Below are 22,612 nucleotides of genomic sequence, written 5' to 3' on the forward strand. Positions count from 1 at the left end.
TCATTATTTTTGTTTTCTCACACAATTTCATGATGACAAAATCTGAAGATTTTTCATGCCATTCACAGCTATGTGACCTGAACTTGGCAATGCTACAGATGGAACTGACAAGGCACTTAGAATAGAAGTAGAACCAAAAGTAACTCAATTTGAACCTTAGGGAAAGAATTTCTGCAAAATTAAAATGTGTGACAAGTTTTGTTTCCCAGACACTATAGTGCAGAGGCCATAGTGCACTACATACTGGCAGACAGCCATGAGTGTAAAAGAACTAGATCCATAGGTAGCACATTCAGCAGCCACCATCCCATTTCCTGACACTGTATCACAATAAACTCTACTAAAAATGACACTTTTGGAGACATTTGTAATATGATGAATGTTATCTTTGCTGCATACTTAATGTTTTATGTTTGTCATTGCTACATAGTGGGCTGTTCCTCAGCACTCTCTCCAGCTGATGTCTTGGAGTTTTAATGGTCCTATGATGATCATACCAAGATCAAAACTAGTCACCTGATTAATAAATTTTAAATTTAACAAATTACAAGTCATCCTGTACTGTTCTTATGTAAAAACTGGTATAATGTGGTATCTTGAGCACAATGACTTACTCCATGATCACCAGAATGGATTCCATAAACATTGAGCAAACAAAACTCAACCAGCACTTTTCTCACATGACATCCTGAATGCTAAGGATCAAAGAAATCAGGTGTATGCAATATTTATTGACCTCCTGAAAGTCAATGACTCAGAATCAAACCAATTGTTACTAACTGAAGTACAGGTAAACAGAGTATCAAACAAAATATGTGACAGGACTGAGTATTTCTTGGTAGGGAGGTCACAGCATGTTATCTCAACTAGAAAGCCATTGACAGAAGTAGAAGCAACTTCACAAATGTCCCAGGAAAGTGTGCTGGGTGCTTTAGTTTGTACTGTTATTAATGATCTGGGATAGACTATTATTTGCAATCTCTGATTTATTGAGGTGTTGCAGTTATCTAAAATGAAGCACTATCTTAAAGAAGTTATACAAATGTTCGGTCAGATCTCGATAAGGTTTAAAAGTGGTGCAAAGATTATAAACTTTTTTAAACACTCAAGAACATGCAATGTACGTATCACATAACAGTAAAAAGTAAAGACTACAACATCAATGAGTGACAACTGGAAACAATTTCATGCTAACACCTGGGTGTAACAATTTGTAGGGATATGAAATGGAAAAAATCACATGGGCTTAGTCACAGGTACGGCAAGTGGTAGGCTTTGATTCACTACCTATATACTGGTAAAATGCTGTTAGTTAAAAAGGAGACCAGTTACAAATCACTTGTGCATCCCATTTTGGAACCAAGAAGAGCAGCACAAATGGTCACATGTTTGTCTGACTGCCTGAATTGGCAGACTTTTGAAGACAGATAGTTATTATGCAAAAACATACTACCAAAGTTTCGAGGACCAGTAAAGAATTCAGTTTCTTTATCCCCCTGGGTATTGCTCGCATAAGGTGCATAAAGACAACAATGGACTAATTATAGCACAAAGAGGGGTTTAAGTAGTAATTCTTCCCAAGTCCTAGATGCATCTCAAACAGGAGGAAATATTAACATGTGGTAGCATTTTGTATACTACTGGCATGCACTTCATAATGGATTGCACATTATGTATGTAGATGTAAGCGAAATTTTGACCAGGTCATGTGACATGTCTGTAGACCTCAATGACTGTGCACTGTCCTCAAAAGACAGAAACCCACATCAAAGTTATAATTATAATAATTCAGTTTTAGTCTGTCAGAAGGAATGGCATCAGTACATATCCCACGGAGTAAGATGTCATCTTCAAAAATTAGATTGACAATCTAGCCTACATGCAGGCTCGCTGTGTATGAGCTCCTCTGATCAACAGGATGGTCTGAGGAGCTTTGAAAAATAGGGAGGCAAAAGTGGAAAAGTGAAACTTCACATAAATTTGTGAAGGTATGTTCAGACCATCACTCAAAAATATCAGAGGTCTTGATGCAATCCCAATTTTACCACAAAGTTCCAGACAGAACATGCCACATTAACAGCTCACCTAAACCATTTTGGCTGATGTTGTATACCCTCCTGTTCTTTGCGTTTTCTCCGCTCCCGCTGTGCTTGTTCTAACTGAAGTTTAATAGTCTCTGCTCCAGAAAGGTTCCCCTCTTCTAACAACCTGGAAAACAAACATTCGAAACAGAAAGTCTCATAGTACACAAATAGCACCTCACTTCCAACACAGGCAACAATTTTTTCCCAATTCTGACTAGTTTTACTTTACATTAAAGATATACTGATTCAATTGCAATCTTTTCTATTGATGCAACGACAAATCAAATGAAAACAGCAAATTCCTAACAAGAAAATAGAATCATTAACTTTTAAGTTGATATGCATATTCATAACAGCATGGACATTATTTAGATGGCAGCTTTGTGCAAATATACAAATACCAGCACAGAAAAGGTAAAGATGGGCAGTGTAGGTCTAATGAGTATTAGGCTAGAATGAAGTGATCAATGAACAACTCCAGACACAGAAAAAGAAATATGGAATATTTGCATGTCAGAAAAGCTGCACTGACAAAGTCGTATATATCAGAAGTTGAAAAAGCATTTACCTTTTAAACAGTGATTCTAATAGCAAAATTAGTTTCCAAAAATTAAAGATATTCAAAGCTGTTATGAAAGATACTCTTTTCATGATACTGTTATTAAATAATTACCTCTGATCAGGTCTGAAGCGGGTGTCAGTTATTGGTAGATATTTTGACATATCTGGATCCAGTTCATTTAGCTCAATAGCAAATCTTGTAAAGCCATAATATAGTTCATAATCTTCTGGCATGGTGCCTGAAAGAATAGGTTAGTCATTCTTATTTGTAAAATAATAAGGTACGATAACCAATAATCTCTATTAATTCCAGTTTGTACGGCACATCTAAACATTTCAGTCACTAAAAGAATAATAACAGACACAGAAAGCACAAACCTACAAGCTCATTATAAGGAAAAAATAATGACTAGAAAAAGGGTATAAGATAGAGTTTGACACATCATTATCAGTGACATAATCAATAACCCAGTTCCCATGTGATGAAAATGAGTTGTCTTCTGACACCCTCTCTGGGAACACACTAAATAGACTGTACCAGGGTTGTGGAAGCTGTCATAATGTGCTGGACCCATAAGCACCATGAACAGCCATTGTGCAGTGGATCGTACAATACATGGCTTCTAGTTTTACAGGTGTCTCATCTCATGCACACATAATCAGTTGAACACCTGGCGCATGATCTCTACATATTAAAGATCAGGTAAGGTACTGCATTCTGCCCTAAACTGATCAACTGGGTCCAACTGACCATGGTGTCATCCTCCACCAATGGCATTACTGTATGTGGCATGGAGGGGCATGTGATAAGCACACTGCTCTCCTGGTCATTGTCAGATTTCTTGACCTTGGAACCACTACTAATGGGTTCAGTAGCTCCTCAAATGGCCCCATGAGACATGAGTGCAGGCCATACCAGACCTCCCACCAAGGAAAAATTCTTTACAGTACCAGAAACTGAATCCATGACTCCCACATAGCAGTCATCTGTGCAGACCACACAGCTACAGGAGCAGACATTTCTGCATATAACCAGCTACTATTCACGGCCACAACTAGTGCCCTCACCACATTGCAAAACAGTGCCACACTATGTGAGTCTTGTGTTTATACATGGCAGCCTGTGATATACTGTATAAGCAAGCCTATGATGTTGAAACTGACCTCAATATTGCTACATTGATAACTAGATATAATCTGTTATTCTGTTGCCCTCCTGTTGGTTATGGGATTCAGTTTGTCTTTGCACTGATGAAAACTGATGCCCATGGAAAACAGAATTTTATCACTATTGCCATTGATCATTTGCACAAGGTCAACACTGCAAGTATAACTGAGTTATAAAACATTCCATTCTGAGGCGTCTTCATCTGAAAATTCTTGGAAACTGCATGGTTGTAGTCTGCGTCTGGTAGTGCACCTGTTGCAGTCGATAATGCATTGTTAGTGTGTTCTAGGCATATGGGTAACTTAAGTTCAGTTAATATAGCAGCAACCTAAGTACAAGGCCAAAGTGATGCAAAGAAACTGCAAACAAACTAGACAGGATTGACAGAACAGAATTTACACATAGCTCTTGCTGAATAGGAACCTATTATTTCACACTTGCGCTAGGAGGCTCACTTATGACTGTATGCTGTAGAATAATACACGTAAGTGTTGCCCTAATTCAGTATGGACAAATGTCAGCTGAATAAGGGCACAAATACTTCTAGTAATTCTGCTGATCCAGCATAATTGTTCAAATTCACAGCACTTAAGAATCTATGGAAATCAAAGAGTTCAGTTAGCAGCATAGAATAGGGTAATTGAAATGGGCAGAGGTGAACAGAATTCTGGAGAGTGTCAGGAGAGGAAGAATGTACATAAATTAGAGATGTGGTGAATGAGAAGTAGCCGGGACTGTGCACACATGTGGGTGCATGGAGGAGGATCAAATAAGGAGCAAACGAGCAGACGTATGGGGAGTGAGGAGGTGGCATGTACACAAAGGATGGATAGAATGGTGATAGGCTACATGCTTGAACAAGCGGATGGAGCAAGGAATTGTGTGAAAGAGAGGCACAGGCAGTTGGTATAGCATGTGAACATGAGGCAATATAGGATATATGTGAATGAAGGAAGCAAAGGATTACTGCACAAATGTGGATCACAAACACTTGGGCACAAATGAGAGAGTGCAAGGAGACATACACAATGTCAGGGCAGCAAGATGATCATTAGTGAAGGAGGAAGATGGGAAATATCGTACATGAAATAATCACCTCTCACAATACCATAACTACACTGAAGCACCAAAGAAACTGGTACAGGCATGCGTATTAAAATACGGAGATATGTAAACAGGCACAATATGGAGCTGCAGTCGGCAATGCCTACATAAGACAACAAGTGTCTGGTGCAGTTGTTAGACTGGTTACTGCTGCTACAATGGCAGGTCATCAAGGTTTAAGTGAACATGATGTTATAGTGGGCGCATGAGCAATGCGACATAGCATCTCCAAGGTAGCGATGAAGTGGTGATTTTCCCGTACGACCATTTCACGAGTGTACTGTGAATATCAGGAATCCAGTAAAACATCAAATCTCAGATATCGCTGCAGCCAGAAAAAGATCCTGTGGGAACAGAACCGATGACGACTGAAGAGAATTGTTCAATGTAACAGAAGTGCAACCCTTCCATAAATTGCTGCATTTTTCAATGCTGGGCCATCAAGTGACAGTGTGCAAACCATTCAATGGGAGCCGAAGGCTCACTCCTGTACCCTTGATGATTGCATGACACAAAACTTTACACCTTGCCTGGGCCCATCACCACCGCCATTGGACTGCTGATGACTAGAAACATGTTGCCTGGTCAGACGAGTCTCGTTTCAAATTGAATCGAGCAGATGGATGTGGACAGGTATGGAGACAACCTCATAAATCCATGGACCCTGCATGTCAGCAGGGGACTGTTCAAGCTGGTGGAGGCTCTATAGTGGTGTGGGGCAAGTGCAGTTGGAGGGATATGAGATTCCCAATATGTTTAGATACGACTCTTGACAGATGACATGTACATATGGATTCCATCAGACCACCTGCATCCATTCATGTCCATTGTGCGTTCCAATGGACTTGGGCAATTCCAGCAGGACAATGCAACACCCCACATGTCCAGAACTACTACAAACTGGCTCCAGGAACATTCTTCTTGAGTTTAAACACTTCTTCTGGCCACCAAATTCCCCAGACATGAACATTATTGAGCATATCTGGGATCTCTTGCAGTATGATGTTCAGAAGAGATCTCAACACCCTTGTACTCTTATGGATTTGTGGATAGCCCTGTAGGGTTAACGGTGTCAATTCCCTCCAGCACTAGTTCAGACATTAGTTGAGTCTATGTCATGTCATGTTGCAGCACTTCTGCATGCTTGAGGGGCCCTACACGACATTAGGCAGGTGTACCAGTTTCTTTGGCTCTCCAGTGTAGTTACAATCAGCCAGTGGCCATCTTTAGACTGAAGGTACATGCTGCAAGCTGAGATGTAACATTCCTGTTTCACTGTCAATACTATGGATTTTTAATATTGTAGATAACACAATGGGAATATAACATCAGCATTTGCTGAACACGTGCTATAGTCTGAAGATGACCACCAACTGGTCAAAATCAGATATTATGATGTGAAACACTCATATAAAATATAAAATCATAAAATAACTTAATCAATCAATTGATCACTTATTCTCCATGCAAAGTATCTTATTTTTCTGCTATGTGAATAGACAGGGAGGGAGAAGGTGGCTGACATCTTCACACTTCTATTTATTTCACTTTTTATTTCATATGACAAATTCTGGGTTACAGCTGTTTGTTTCCTTGATTTCCTAATGTATAAATGTATAAATAAGAGAGTTTACATGAATGATAAGTAGTTGCAGTATATTACAAAGGTTTTGCCAAAATTCTATATGATTGTTGTTATAGACTGTATTTTGTATTTTTATTTGGTTTTTTGTTTAGGCTTTAGAATGCTAAACTAAACATTTGAGACCTGCTTAATTTGTCATCACATTTTTACATTTGTACAAATACTTACCTGGCCTCCAGATACAGCGTGCTGATGGAGCTACGCCGCAGTACAGTGCTTCACTCCACTTTCCAAACAAATTTTTCACAACCTTGCCATCTTCATTTGTGATCACACCAAACACTTCATGGCGTTTTGCTGACCAATAGCTGGCCTGTGAAAAGTCACCTTCTTAGAGAAACAGCTACATTAGGTACTAAATGTTATTGCTTCAGAATTATGGTGTATTGCACAAGTGTTTCTGTTAAATTCCTTGATATGACGAGGATCACTGCCACTGAATGTTTATTTTAATCACACACTGCTAATTACAAAATGGAAGGTAATGGCTTTTTATACATTTCCATATCATTTGACCTTTTCCTCTCCAGTGTGATACAAAGCAACTTTATTTTTGTGTTCGTACCACATCTCCAACTCTACTTCATATATTGTGCAACAAATAGTGTTCTCTGCCACATAGTTTATATTGATCTGCAAATATTTTGTTCTGTTCCATTCACAGATGGGGCAAGGGAAGAATTACTGCTTATCTGCCTCTATGAGAGTTCTTATCATTCTTGCATTATCAGGAGCAGCTTATAGATAACTGAAGACTATTCACGGATTGCACTCTGAAAATCAGTTCTAGAAATTGACTACACAGGTTTCCGCAATTCAGATTTTGCGCAACTTGTGTTTTCTTCTTTGTGAGACAAACAAGCCTGTTATTACTTGCACTTCAGCAGTTTAACACTATCGCTTTCCACTAGTGTCTCACCTGAACATTTCATGACCTTGGAGTAACAGGCCCTTCCACAATAGCCACCCATGAAAAGAATCTTAACCCTGATGATGTGCTCCCACTATGCACTTAAATCTTCAATCTGGGAGCCGCTTGCCTGACAATTCTATAAAGTTCAGACACAAAACCCTGTATAACTTGACATCGGCTTTTAGAATGTTAAGTGACATTTTAAAGTCATATCTGTGTTCCCCCTCATCTTATGTTGGTTGGCAGGGGGCTAAGAGATTAAACAGCGATGTCATCAGCTCGTCGTTCATGAGATAGTCAATCTAGAGTTGCTGACATCAGCCATAAATCTGACTGAATTGTGATAGTATGTAAAGTGGCACGACTGAGGCGCTGATATAAAGACTGATGCCAAAGATGAGAAATAATTGCTTCATAGATAAAAGTACATGGATCAGGCTAGTCAACAGGTAAGAGAGGGGCTCATTTGCTGCAAGGCATCTTCCTCACATGTGAGCTCCTGCCGACCTGATGCAAGGTCAAGACAGTAACAGAATAAAGAATTTCTTCTAGTTGGGTGGAGAGGAGATCCATAACATTAACAGATAAAAAACTAAAAGCATAATGAACACCAGTAGAACACAAAATAGTGAAACAAAGTCAGAGGAATAATGAAGCTGATAAGTGGATGCAGTCGTCGAGAGTTCAGCTTTGGAGGAAGAGACAAGAGGCTTCCCTCCCACAATCGTCCCCCTCTCCCTCCCCAATCGGATATGCTCAATGTATTGAAGATAGGAGTAAAAACCACTCTCTTTGTGGAAGCACAAAAATCTGTTCAACTATATTGTTGTCCTCAGTTAGTATCTTTGAAAAGAAACACCTAGTGTCTTGTATTCATCGGAGTGCTATATGAACAGGGTCTATTATAGTCCGATCCACGAATGATGGTGGTTCGCACATGTCAAGGCATGGACGGGGATTGCATTGTTGATGATTACAAGCAACAGTTGTGGTACTTTCGTGCTTTCTACTTGAAGAAAGTGTATATCCTGCAAATTATGTCTCTCACTTGCTTATGCAGAATTTATTACTCACCGTCACAATCAGCGATGACGTCTCACAACAAATGGAATCAAAATTCATTAAACAACTCACTACAATCACGTTTAGTGCTCACGTTAGCTACAGCGTTCACAGTGGAGCCCTCAGAATGCTACTGAATGCTCATTGGCTGTGGGAGAATGTGTGACGTAGGTGCGCAGAACAAGCCTAAACTCAACTGCCATCGTTCGCGATTCCTACTATAAAGCAGCATTACAGGGTGCACATCTAAAGCAAACAATGGAAAATTCAGGATGGAATGTAACAATATTAGAGAAGGAAAGTTGCTACTCACCATATAGTGGAGATGCTGAGTTGCGATAGGCACAACAAAAAGATTCACAAAATTATAGCTTTTGGCTGTTAAGGCCTTTTCAAAACAGACACACATACACGCATGCACACACACACTCGTGCAAACACAACTCTCGCACACAGGTCTGCAGTTTCAGGCAACTGAAACCACACTGCGAGCAGCAGCACCAGTGCACAATGAGAGTGGCAACTGGGTGGGAGAAAAGAGGAGGCTGGTGTGGGGAGGGGGAGGAATACTATGATTGAGGGGGGGGGGGGGGTGGGGAGCGGACAGCAGTGCAGTTTAGGCAGAGGGTACAAGAGGAAAGGGGGGGGGGGGGGTAGCGGGAAGGAGAGAAATAAAATTAAATAAAAGACTGGGTGTGGTGGTGAATGGGAACAGGGTGGGGCTGGATGGCTGATGACAGTGACTAACGAAGGTTTTTTGATTTTATTTCTCTCCTTTTCGCTACTTCCCCCCCCCCCTCCCCTCCCACCTTCTCTCCTGTCCTCTGTCTCTGTCTAAACTGCAGCACTTCACTGTCTGCCACCCCCACCACAGTATCCATCTCCCTCCCTGCTCCAGCCTCTTCCTTACCCCCACCCAGTTTCCACTCCCATCATGCACTGGTGCTGTTGCTCGCAGTGTGGTTTCATTTGCCTGATACTGCAGGTGTGTGTGTGTGTGTGTGTGTGTGTGTGTGTGTGTGTGCGCGCGCGTGTGTGTGTGTGTTGCTGACGAAGGCCTTAATGGCTGAAAGCTATAATTGTGTGAATGTTTTTGTTGTGCCTATCGTGACTCAGCATCTCCGCTATATAGTGAGTAATCACATCGAAAAGTAATTAAAAATAGAGTAAAAAAGGGAAGACCAGGATGGCAGAATATGTGTGCAGACATAGATAAAATTTGGACCAGAACACATGACACATCTGAGGGCCTCAGAGGCTGTGCACTGTCCTCAAGACAAAAATCCACACCAAAATTACATTATAAATCAGTTTCAGTCTGTCCCAAGGTCTGACATTAACATACACTCCAAGGAGTAACAGGGATCATTTTCAAAGTAACACTTACAAGGGAATGGTCCAATATGACATGTGAAAACCTACCCTGAAAATTTTTATGCAGGAAGAAGACAAGAAAGAATTGCACTGCCGAACTTTTAGCTGTTGAGAGGCACTGCAAATGTTTTGTCAAAAATATTGAAGTTACATATTTTTGCCACACAAAGAACAGCTTATAACAGCAGTTTGTGCAGACCTGCCCGTCTAGCATGCGACTCTGCGAATCACTCATGCAGTGCCACGTAGCAGGACTATCTGGAATTCCGTCTACCCATATTTCTGCTAGGCCCATATTTCTCTAGCACGTGGTGGACAATATCTTTAAATTCTGACCAAAGATGCTCAATATCTTTGTGTCTGCGATGAATGCTTGGAGCTGACTATGAAGATATTTTTGTTTTCCCAAACAAAAAACTCGCTCTCTCTCTCTCTCTCTCTCTCTCTCTCTCTCTCTCTCTCTCTCTCTCGCTCTCTCTCTCTCTTTTTCCCCCACTGACGTAGAAGCCACAACAACGTTACAGTCGCCAATACCTTCTTCTAGATTAACTTCCACAAAAAGATCAGGTCTGTTTGTCACCAAGACATCTAATATGTTCCCATCTCAAGTTGGTTTTCTAACCAATTGCTTAAGTTGTATGTTGAGAGTGCTCCTAGAATAACATCACGCAAGTCTTTGCTTCTGCTCCCTGTGATAAATGTGTAATTTTCCCAGTCAATGGACACCAGATTAAAGTGTCCACCTATAACTAATGGATAATCTGGATATTTATTTCCTATGTACTCTAGACTTTCCCTGAAACATTCTGCAACGTTTGTTGGGGTTGCTGGTGGTCTATAAAAACATCCTAATACAATGGTCACTCCTTGTCTAATTGACAGCTTTATCCAAACTATTTCACAGTCTGACCCAGTATCGACCTCAACTGCGTTTAAACAGCTTTTAACTGCAATGAACACACTACCTCCCATTGCAACAGTCCTATGCCTCCTAAACATTGTCCAATCCAAGTTCAAAATTTCACTGCTATTTATGTCCGGTTTCAACCAGCTTTCAGTACCTAATACAATATTGGCATTACTACTGTCTATTTTGGAGAATAACTCGGGGAACTTGCTACAGACACTTTGACAATTTACTAACATGAGATTTAGCATATTTAAAAGTTTTGAAATGACCTGTTTAGGCAAATTACCGTACTTACTCGAATCTAAGCCACACTTTTTTTCCAGTTTTTGTAATTAAAAAAAACCGCCTCCGGCTTAGAATCAAGAGCAAAGTAAGCGGAAGTTCTGAAAACTGTTGGTAGGTGCCGCCACAACTAACTTCTGCCATAGAATATATGTAGCGCTACACAGGCATGCTTTGCAGGCCCAAAGATAAATACTGGCACCAAAACCTCTGCGCCAGTAAATAAATTTAAAAAAAAAGGTGGAAGACGAGATTTTTTCTCTGCCTCGAGTTTCGACCCCGGCACTTTCATACATTATCCAATGAAGTAAATACAAATTCCGTATTGTTCATATTCGAATGCAGCAGCCTATCAATGTACTAACAAAATCTGACTGGCAAGACTGTTTGGGATGTTTGTCAATATGGCCAACTCTACATTCTGAATTTTTTCCTACCTGTGAGAACAGATAGTTGATAATAGGAACCTGATGAAATGTGCATCACATGCAGTATTCTCTTCACCATAAGAATAATACGAATGTAAACATTTTGCCATGTATTCTTTCATGTTTGCTGCTATCTTATTTAAATCCTGTCTGCCTAATAAACTACGAAACTAGAGTGAGACAACAGCAAACGTGAAAGAATATACATATCCTGTCATGTTTATATTCGTATTATTCTTATGCCGAATAACGATACAGTCAGAAATGAAGCACGGCAACTGACTAGATTTTTAAATCTAAGATGACTCTAATTTCTATGCAGAATGTAACATACTAAAGAGGCGTCTGCAAAGATTTTCAAATGGAGAAAATTTTTTGCTAAACTCTTGTTCAGAACATCTTCTATCATACACAGTATATTCGTTTATCATTATCAAAGAAAGCAGCAGTGTAAGTAACAACAATTAGCAGTCTCTTGCCATTGTTCCGCTAATGAGACAATTCTTCTCTTTTCTTATTGTAAGCGGCGGCAGCGCACATAAAATCAAGCCATGCCGCGAGCGGCGACAGGCCGCAAACGCTCATTATCAGAATGCAACAAAAAATGCATAGCACAGTACAATAATGCATTTTCAGCTTAGAGTGAGGTAAACACCTATAACAAAGAGAACGGCACTTACCAGATCAAAGAAAAATAAGCAATCAATTCAAACCAGACAAAGCACGTGAAAAAGGAAGGGTAGCCATATAAATACAGATGGAGCACCTGATGCATAGCAATGGCTACCTGGTAAAGCTTAACCGCTAAGCTTACGACTCGAACCAAACTACTGTAGCTGTATCATCATTCATTCGACCTAAATTGTGTCTCCTATTACAATGGACCAACTTTGTTTCGATTTGGAGGTGCGGTCTAGAACTTTTCTCTCCCCTTGAATTTCGAGTCTCAAATTTCAGGTGCGGCTTAGATTAGGGAAATTTTTTTTCCTTGATTTTGAGTCTCATTCTTCAGGTGTGGCTTAGATTCGCGTAAATACAGTAACAATTTTTACAGTTGGCACACCCACATCAGTGTCATGAACTGGTAATTTTCCAGGTCAACGGTTTGTTTCCCATGGGGAGGAACCTAATATAAAAAAACTCCCATGTGCACACTACAAGTACTGTGCTACCCATGTAGCTGCTTCCTGACCTATCAATGGGCACCCCACAACCTTCCACCCCATAGTGTAGGTCGAGGAATCTACAACAATTTTCATCACAGAGTTGACGTAGACTCTGGTTTAGATTCTCCACTCCACTCAAAACAAGAGGAGTCCGGTCCACCCTTAGTATGATGCTGTAAATTGGCAGCTTGGCTTCCACTCCTCGAGAGATGGAGGATCACCTTCGCCAATTTAGACATCTGTCAAAAGGACCCAAGGATTTCCTCGGAACCCCGACGACTGGCATCGTTGGTGCCAACCTGTGCAACAATCTGCTGCCGGAAGAGCCTCTCCCACATTCTAGACAAGGCCCCCCAGCAAGCACACCGAGTGAATGTAGGACTTCTTCCCCATCCTAGCAGCTATGTTCCTGAAGGGCTCCATGATCCGCCTAACATTGGAGCTCCCAATAATTAACAGACCCCTATCTCCATGTGTGTGTCCAGATCTTGCTGAAGGGGCGACAACTATCCTGGCAGAAGTTGCCTTCTGATCTGGCTCAGCCTCCTCCCCCCCCCCCCCCCTCCGCAGAGTTCTGCCCCCCCTCCACCCCTCAGCATTAGATATCACACTAAATCTGTTAGCAAAGTGCATGGGATTTGGCAGGAGCCTGCATCCCCATGCAGCCTTCGTCTTGAGGCTCGAGGCCTCGACACAGTCCGCCACACACTGAGGAGAGAATGGGCAAGCCAGCTCAATAGCAGAGAGCTGTGATGTCCCCCCCCCCCCCCCCCACTCCCCCCTCCCTGCACATCTAGTACAGCAGAGGCTGCCCCAGGCAACCCATCCCCACCACACTGCAAGGTGGCACTCTGAAGCCTATTGACTGTGGCCAACAAAGCTTCCAGCTGTGTTTGGACAGTGGCCAACTCCTCCTGCATCCACACACGACAGACACAGTCTGTATCCATCTAGGTAATATGTGATTTGCTATAAGATACTTAAGGAAACCTACTGCCACACAAGGTTAACAACTACAGTCTATTTTGCATAAAGGACACTCAACAATGAAAAACAATAAAAATTATGGTAGAAGCTAGATCTGGTGCTTATTTTCCTGATAGGGGCTACCTAGTTAATACTACAAAACCCACAGTGACCTACAATAAACTGAATTATTAAAGAATTAAACAGTAACTTAGGGTAAGCTACACCTATTGATTATCCCTCATATTTATAATGTAAACAAACGTTTATGTACAGGCGAAAATGACCTAATAAAACTATAAAAATTACTACCTTCAATGTATCGGGTCTAAATGACACTAATGAACATATGAGTATTGTACACAGAAAGATGCAGGTACAAAACAAAACCTTTAGCTAATAATAAGCATTCAGAATGTAAAGCACAAATATGAACTCTACTTTATAGGAAATGATGGGCTTAACAGTACATGATCACTAAAGCCCACAACAAGCTAAGGAATTTAAGCAGAGAGCGAGGCGAGTTTTAGCTTTCTGCTAAATAAATTGTATGTAAGAAGGACTCAGAAGTTGTATTATAACACAGATTTACTCAGATATTGTAGTGTAACACTAATTTACCACGTATTTTACATTTGCTTACCTGTTAATGCTCGCACGTTGCACTAGTCAAACATATACAAGTGAGGTTAGAATTGACTGTCAGTATCACTTTTCCTAATAAAACGTACAAAAACTTCTACCTTCACTGTATCGAGTCTAAATGACATTAATAAACATGAATCCTGAGTATTGTACACTCACTGATTAACCCCATATTTATAATGTAAACAAATGTTTATGTATACGTGAAAAATGACCCAATAAAACATATAAAAATTGCTACTTTCAATGTATTGAGTCTAAATGACACCAATAAACATAAATACTGAGTAGTGTACACTGACTTAATTGATAATCCCATGTAATTAATGCCAGTTGAGAATGGAAACAAATGTTTGCGTACATACAAAACTGTCCTAAACAGAAACTTCACTTTTCCTATTCTGACGCAAATAAAAACTGGAACCTTTAATATATCAAGTCTATCTGACACTAATGCACATAAATACTATAGAATATGCAGCAAAAACAATTAATTACTAGCTAAATTACTTTTCCCATAACACAGCAAGAGTAAAGTGCTCGTAACTGACATCAAGGCTCAATCATTGTGAGTGAATGGAAGTGAACACTTGCAAACAAGCATTTGCAGAAAATATGGGCAGAGTCATTTGGACTAAAGGGAATGAAAGAGAATGTGAAATATTGAACATTGCCTATGAACACTGTGTTATTAGTTTTTAGTTTTTTGAGCTAACATTCAGCATACAGGATACAACTCTATCTTGTCAGAGCCACAATGAAAACTTTGTTATGCAGTGAGGATTATTTTGCATGGCGAGCACACTGTTCTTGATGGAGTAAATAAAATGGCACAGGCAGGAAGATTTTAAGTGTCTCAATTTGTATGGAAGTGTGACGTGTGGAGATCATGCACTTTACAAGGAATTCCATCTCTCCTTAGCACTGGTCCACAAATTTCCTTGTATTTCCTTCATCATCCAGAGATGCAGGATCAAATTCCGAGCATTCACTTCTCACAAATGTAGGAGTGGCCATGAAAGACATGTTGTTAAGATCCCATATTACAATGAAGGTCTCCATTTTCTGATTAGGTAACTGGGGACGGTTAGGGACACACAAGCAGCAGCAGTGGTGTCCAATTAAAAGACCTGGAAGAGGCCGCTCGGGTACACCAGACAGAATTCTCTATTGCTTGTGTTCATTAGCTTGTTTGCTCTGGTGAAAACCTGGCTTAAAATATACAAACATTTTTTTTAATAACTTCATATCAACAGTTCAAGTTCAATTCTTACACATGTAATTCTGATAAAAGTGGCAAGCATAGAAAATAAAATCATGGCAGTGCTTGATGTCACAGATGTCTTCCCCCACCCAATGAGGACATTTGTTGAAATGAAATGTGTCTTCCAGTACTATATTTTATAACAATTCCTGTAGGCCATTTCTAATAATAATGGTTGAATGTTGTACACTTGTCTATCAGTGAAACATTTCTTTCTTTATTCCCTGTAGTCGTCACAAAAATGTGAAGTGTCTACCGAATGACAAAAACAAACATTTTTCTTGCACCAGGCACACCGGACAAAGGAAAAATTGATGCATTCAGGCACTTCACAGTAACTAGCTACAGTCAGAACTATAATGGAGTCAGAAATGGTCCCAGCTGTTGTTCTGTATATTGCACTGCACACCAGGTACACTTGATCATGTTCATAATGCATGGCGAACAAAACTGGTAATGCACAAATGACTAGAGTTTAAGAATACTATTCCGCTGATAAACATGACATGACAGAGAGAGAGGTATCAAAAATCATGTTGTCTGATAATTTCCTGAAAAATGCTTTCCACTGCCGAAAAAATTCTTTATTGAGAGGTTGAGTTGCACTAGTAGTTCCAGATGGAAACCACATTACACCTGCAGGTTTTTCGCCGACCTCCAAAAAAACAGACGCATTGTTATGTCCAGACCATGAATCCAATAAAAGCAGTGAATTAGTTTCTGGAGCTGGTAGAAATACGTTTCGAATGAACTGTTGAAAATTATTTTTTCCCATTGTAACAGATTTTGATACGTCAATTTTTTTGCAACTAAACAGTCAATTTTTTATTTTCAGTCCTAATTTGCCTTGCAGTTCTTGAAAACAGATCTACAGCTACGGAAACAGTAAACCACTCATACTTCTCACTGACATTATGGTATGTGAATGTGGCATTGCATTCATTGATCGGGCAACCAACTCCATCTTTTTTTCACCCCAAAATGATACAAGTGCGGTGTGCACACAGTTCTTTCACGAAAACTGACTGATCAGCATTATAAACAGCAGTTGCGGTGATAACAGTAAGTTTTATCTTGACATCAGCTATGAATTTCTCTGGAGTATTGTCTAGCAATGGCAGCTGCTACTTATATTTACTTGATGTAAAAACTTGGTAATTTTACAACTTCCTCTTCTGTATTATTTCTTGAACCTGCATGGACAGGTTGACAAAGCCTGGAAATTAGCAATGTTCATGTCAGATGCAGTTTGGAGGGACCAGTCTTGCAGATCTCCATTGTAATGGTACATAGCCTCTCACAAGCAGTACTTAATCTTTCAAACAGTTTTTCTTTCCGATGGTTTCGGGTTTTCGTTTGCCACATATCTCTTACTTCATGTAATTCATTTTGCCCTTTACAGTTCAAACTCCAATTTTACAAAATGAAAATTCCCTTGCACATTGCGTAACTTCAAGCAGTTTTTTTTTTTTCCAACCAATGTTTCACTGTCCCTTTTTTATGCTTAGAAGATCTTCTTCTTCAGAACTGTTACTGGGGCAACTGACATTGCCCGAACCACAAATCATGGAATCATCACAGTTCCTTCCTATTTCTTCTAATGTATCCAAAATTTCAAATGAAATGTTGATATCATTTGAATGAATGTCAAGGAAATCAACTAACAGATGACACATATGTATGTCCTCAGAAGAAGTAGGTGATTTTAGCTGGAAACCATGTTCTTCATATTTAATCATTGCTAAATTGAGAACTTTACTTGGATTCCACATAACTGTGGAACTGTAGAAAAGAAAAAGGTACCATTAGCAGGCATGCCTTATGTAACCACGCTCAATATTAATTCAGCTTTATCTGTACTGTCAATACTTACCAATACTGCAAAAAGCAACTTATAATTTGTAATAGAAGTTACCTGAGTGGCTAATTCGAGAGAACAGTAACTGTGTGCTGTTGTGTCAGAAAAACTATCAATGAATGGTAACCTGAAACATCCTTTACAAATTATGATCGCGTTGTGTCGTGTTTCCTGTTTACAAATGTACCACTGACCTCAGCTGTGTGTGTGCACCTAGTAGCGCATACATAGTTTTTTTTTTTTTCTTTTAAATATTTCTAGTGCCTCTTAGCAGATAAAATTTTGGAAGCACATTTCTTTCGTTGTCTTCTTCCTGTGTAAAAATTTCAGGGCCGATTTCGATATGTCTTTTTGGACCATTCCCTTGTTAGGTTGATAAGCTAGCCTACATATACATTTTCTCTGAAGAACCTTCACTGATCAATAATAGGATAGTCAAAGCAGTTCCGCAATACAAGGGAGTGAAAGTTTACATAAATTCAAGAAGGAATGTTCAGACCATTATCTACAAAATTCAGAAATGACAATGCAACTCCACTTTATCACAGTTTCAGAAAGAATACTACCAGCTTAACATCTCACCTAATCATTTTGGCTGACTATATATACACTCCTGTTGTTTATGTTGTGACCAGCGCACCTGATGGAGCAGGTAGGCTCGAAGACCTCTGGGCCCAGAAAATGGTGAGAAGCCACCAATCCCAACCACTTTGCCCCTGCCCCATAAGCCAGTTATAAATTTGGATCTGACAATAAAAACCAATTTCTCTGACTAAATGAAAAACCAGTTCAAGTGTCTGTATGTTGCCCACAAACAACACAGGCAAAGAACCCAGAGAGCACCCTTAGTATGGAGAGCAGGACTGGGCACTCCACCCAGGTCGTGAGCTACTGTCTTTAATGCTTCACAGCCATAATACAAGGGTGGCTCATTAAATAAGATAAAATTATGTGTCGTCTGTTATGACCGATGTGGAGGTGACATGTGATGGTGGAAGGGATCTGCAGGAAAAGTTCCACTAGTGTGTGCAATCACGGTAGAAGTGTTTCCGACAACCTCATCAATATCATCTGACACAGGGAGGAAGCTGAGAGTAGAGGTATACAACTGTCAGCTCAGACTTTGGAGAGCCTAACATGGCAACTGGTTCATTAGGCAGTGAAAAGGAAATGACAGGATCAGTGAAAAATAATTGCTCTCACAAAGATCATTGTATAGCAACCACTGTAGCAAAACCACGACATTGGGGAAACAGATCTCAAGAGCAATAGCTGGAAAGGTGCCACGAGTAGCTTAGACTGAGTAGGGGGACCATAATTGAGAAGAGGCAGTCATGATCAGAAAGAAGTTTGTCAATCAGAAGACCGCTACTGAATGCTGTTGTCCCCACAGTGGATGGTGTGCACCGAAATCCCCAAGTAGGAGAAAGTAGTAAGCAAGGAGGGTATTGTTGGATTAAAGTGGCCATCTCAAGGTATGCACTACTGTGTTCAGAGGCAAACAGTTGTAGCATATGGTTATCACTGGGGTCCTTTGCATTCACACTGCTACTGCTTCAAACATTAAAGGTCTCCTGGTTAGGGGTTAGGTACGAAGGAGCCAAGAAGACAAGTCATCCACCAGGATCACTGGCTGTCACTGTGGTGATAGAACAATCTCAATGAACATGGTGACAGAACAATTTCAATGAACATAAATTCTGAGCGATGGCATTGGGGGTGGGGGTGAATGCACCTCCACGATCACTGAAGATATAGGCTTCTATTGAGATTTCTTCTTTTTCTCCTTATCTACCTTTATAAGGTCGGGGCTCTCGTGAAGACTTATCCACCATAAAGGCAGAAACTCAAGAGAAGTAGACAGCCTATGGAATGGTGCTCTGTGGCTCCTTCAGCCATGATCTGGTGCCACAAAACACAGGTTTAGTTGTTAGAAATGGCCCTCAGTCAGTCCCTAAGCAAACTAGGAACAGAGGGAGTAAGTTTTTGCAGCTCACTTGATTTTGCTTTCCTTCCATGTCTTGGCCAAAGAAGTTTTTGGGGTCATAACAATCTGTGTCTGTATTTTCACTGAGCCAGATGTTTGCCAAGATGCCACATACTTCAGTGGAGGGCTCTTCCCAGGGGTATCACTCAACCAGAGCTATGGCACCTGGCTTACTGACCACTGCCCGGAGTCCTGTGTCCCTAAAAGAACAGACATACTCAACAGGGGTATTGGCTTGGGCAACTAAAAGTGAGGGTCAAACCTACATGTAGGGACCAATCATAAATTTATGCAATTAGTGTTGTAAAATGTTTTGGAAAAAATGGAAAAAGCCATAATCAGTGTCCTATAGAAAAGTAAGTACTAATTCAGCTTTATCTGTACTGTCAATACTTACCAATACTGCAAAAAGCAACTTATAATTTGTAATAGATGTTACCTGAGTGGCTAATTCGAGAGAACAGTAACTGTGTGCTATTGTGTCAGAAAAACTATCAATGAATGGTAACCTGAAACATCCTTTACAAATTATGATCGCGTTGTGTCGTGTTTCCTGTTTACAAATGTACCACTGACCTCAGCTGTGTGTGTGCACCTAGTAGCGCATACATAGTTTTTTTTTTCTTTTAAATATTTCTAGTGCCTCTTAGCAGATAAAATTTTGGAAGCACATTTCTTTCGTTGTCTTCTTCCTGTGTAAAAATTTCAGGGCCGATTTCGATATGTCTTTTTGGACCATTCCCTTGTTAGGTTGATAAGCTAGCCTACATATACATTTTCTCTGAAGAACCTTCACTGATCAATAATAGGATAGTCAAAGCAGTTCCGCAATACAAGGGAGTGAAAGTTTACATAAATTCAAGAAGGAATGTTCAGACCATTATCTACAAAATTCAGAAATGACAATGCAACTCCACTTTATCACAGTTTCAGAAAGAATACTACCAGCTTAACATCTCACCTAATCATTTTGGCTGACTATATATACACTCCTGTTGTTTATGTTGTGACCAGCGCACCTGATGGAGCAGGTAGGCTCGAAGACCTCTGGGCCCAGAAAATGGTGAGAAGCCACCAATCCCAACCACTTTGCCCCTGCCCCATAAGCCAGTTATAAATTTGGATCTGACAATAAAAACCAATTTCTCTGACTAAATGAAAAACCAGTTCAAGTGTCTGTATGTTGCCCACAAACAACACAGGCAAAGAACCCAGAGAGCACCCTTAGTATGGAGAGCAGGACTGGGCACTCCACCCAGGTCGTGAGCTACTGTCTTTAATGCTTCACAGCCATAATACAAGGGTGGCTCATTAAATAAGATAAAATTATGTGTCGTCTGTTATGACCGATGTGGAGGTGACATGTGATGGTGGAAGGGATCTGCAGGAAAAGTTCCACTAGTGTGTGCAATCACGGTAGAAGTGTTTCCGACAACCTCATCAATATCATCTGACACAGGGAGGAAGCTGAGAGTAGAGGTATACAACTGTCAGCTCAGACTTTGGAGAGCCTAACATGGCAACTGGTTCATTAGGCAGTGAAAAGGAAATGACAGGATCAGTGAAAAATAATTGCTCTCACAAAGATCATTGTATAGCAACCACTGTAGCAAAACCACGACATTGGGGAAACAGATCTCAAGAGCAATAGCTGGAAAGGTGCCACGAGTAGCTTAGACTGAGTAGGGGGACCATAATTGAGAAGAGGCAGTCATGATCAGAAAGAAGTTTGTCAATCAGAAGACCGCTACTGAATGCTGTTGTCCCCACAGTGGATGGTGTGCACCGAAATCCCCAAGTAGGAGAAAGTAGTAAGCAAGGAGGGTATTGTTGGATTAAAGTGGCCATCTCAAGGTATGCACTACTGTGTTCAGAGGCAAACAGTTGTAGCATATGGTTATCACTGGGGTCCTTTGCATTCACACTGCTACTGCTTCAAACATTAAAGGTCTCCTGGTTAGGGGTTAGGTACGAAGGAGCCAAGAAGACAAGTCATCCACCAGGATCACTGGCTGTCACTGTGGTGATAGAACAATCTCAATGAACATGGTGACAGAACAATTTCAATGAACATAAATTCTGAGCGATGGCATTGGGGGTGGGGGTGAATGCACCTCCACGATCACTGAAGATATAGGCTTCTATTGAGATTTCTTCTTTTTCTCCTTATCTACCTTTATAAGGTCGGGGCTCTCGTGAAGACTTATCCACCATAAAGGCAGAAACTCAAGAGAAGTAGACAGCCTATGGAATGGTGCTCTGTGGCTCCTTCAGCCATGATCTGGTGCCACAAAACACAGGTTTAGTTGTTAGAAATGGCCCTCAGTCAGTCCCTAAGCAAACTAGGAACAGAGGGAGTAAGTTTTTGCAGCTCACTTGATTTTGCTTTCCTTCCATGTCTTGGCCAAAGAAGTTTTTGGGGTCATAACAATCTGTGTCTGTATTTTCACTGAGCCAGATGTTTGCCAAGATGCCACATACTTCAGTGGAGGGCTCTTCCCAGGGGTATCACTCAACCAGAGCTATGGCACCTGGCTTACTGACCACTGCCCGGAGTCCTGTGTCCCTAAAAGAACAGACATACTCAACAGGGGTATTGGCTTGGGCAACTAAAAGTGAGGGTCAAACCTACATGTAGGGACCAATCATAAATTTATGCAATTAGTGTTGTAAAATGTTTTGGAAAAAATGGAAAAAGCCATAATCAGTGTCCTATAGAAAAGTAAGGTTGTCAAAAATGAATCTATTCTGCAGATCTGAGAAAAAACGAAGGAGAGAATAAGACTGCAAGACGGCAGCACAAAAAAATCTGAAGTACTGGAATGGTTTGGAACTCCATGCTTGCCATGCACGTACTCACAGAAGAGTTGTGGACCCTCTTGAGGTCTTCATGTATTACATCCTTCCAAAAATTTATCAGTGATAATCTGCAGATGTAGGTCTCATATGCATGCTTCTACGTGCAGTTCTTTGACTACACCACATATGTCTATGGCCTCAAATTTATGGCTATTTTTCCGGTAATGCTCGTGAAGCTCTTTTTTCATTTGAAAGCACGATTCTATTCACCAGCAGCCAGCAATGCCTAACATGGCTTCACAACAGCCTCTTTAGGCGTCTCTTTTCAGGGTTCTTCCAGTGCCTACACAGTTTCCACAATGCTCCCAACCCACATTTAACTCCTACAGGGATGAG

General features: G+C 40.6%; 1 protein-coding gene across 4 annotated transcripts in view; it reads right to left on the reverse strand.

The window, feature by feature from the left end:
* The window catches only part of LOC126278384 (oxysterol-binding protein-related protein 3-like), a 277,416-nt gene that overhangs the window by 20,907 nt on the left and 233,897 nt on the right, over window positions 1-22,612 (reverse strand). For all 4 annotated transcript variants that reach the window (XM_049978472.1, XM_049978475.1, XM_049978473.1 and 1 more), the window contains 3 exons: window positions 6,731-6,875; window positions 2,758-2,884; window positions 2,086-2,208 (listed from right to left, as the gene is read on the reverse strand). In XM_049978472.1, the coding sequence (XP_049834429.1) occupies window positions 2,086-2,208; window positions 2,758-2,884; window positions 6,731-6,875 (395 nt within the window). The remainder of the gene's footprint in view (window positions 1-2,085; window positions 2,209-2,757; window positions 2,885-6,730; window positions 6,876-22,612) is intronic.

The sequence above is a fragment of the Schistocerca gregaria genome, chromosome 6 (genome assembly GCF_023897955.1).
Source record: "Schistocerca gregaria isolate iqSchGreg1 chromosome 6, iqSchGreg1.2, whole genome shotgun sequence".
NCBI classification, from domain to species: Eukaryota; Metazoa; Arthropoda; class Insecta; order Orthoptera; family Acrididae; genus Schistocerca; species Schistocerca gregaria.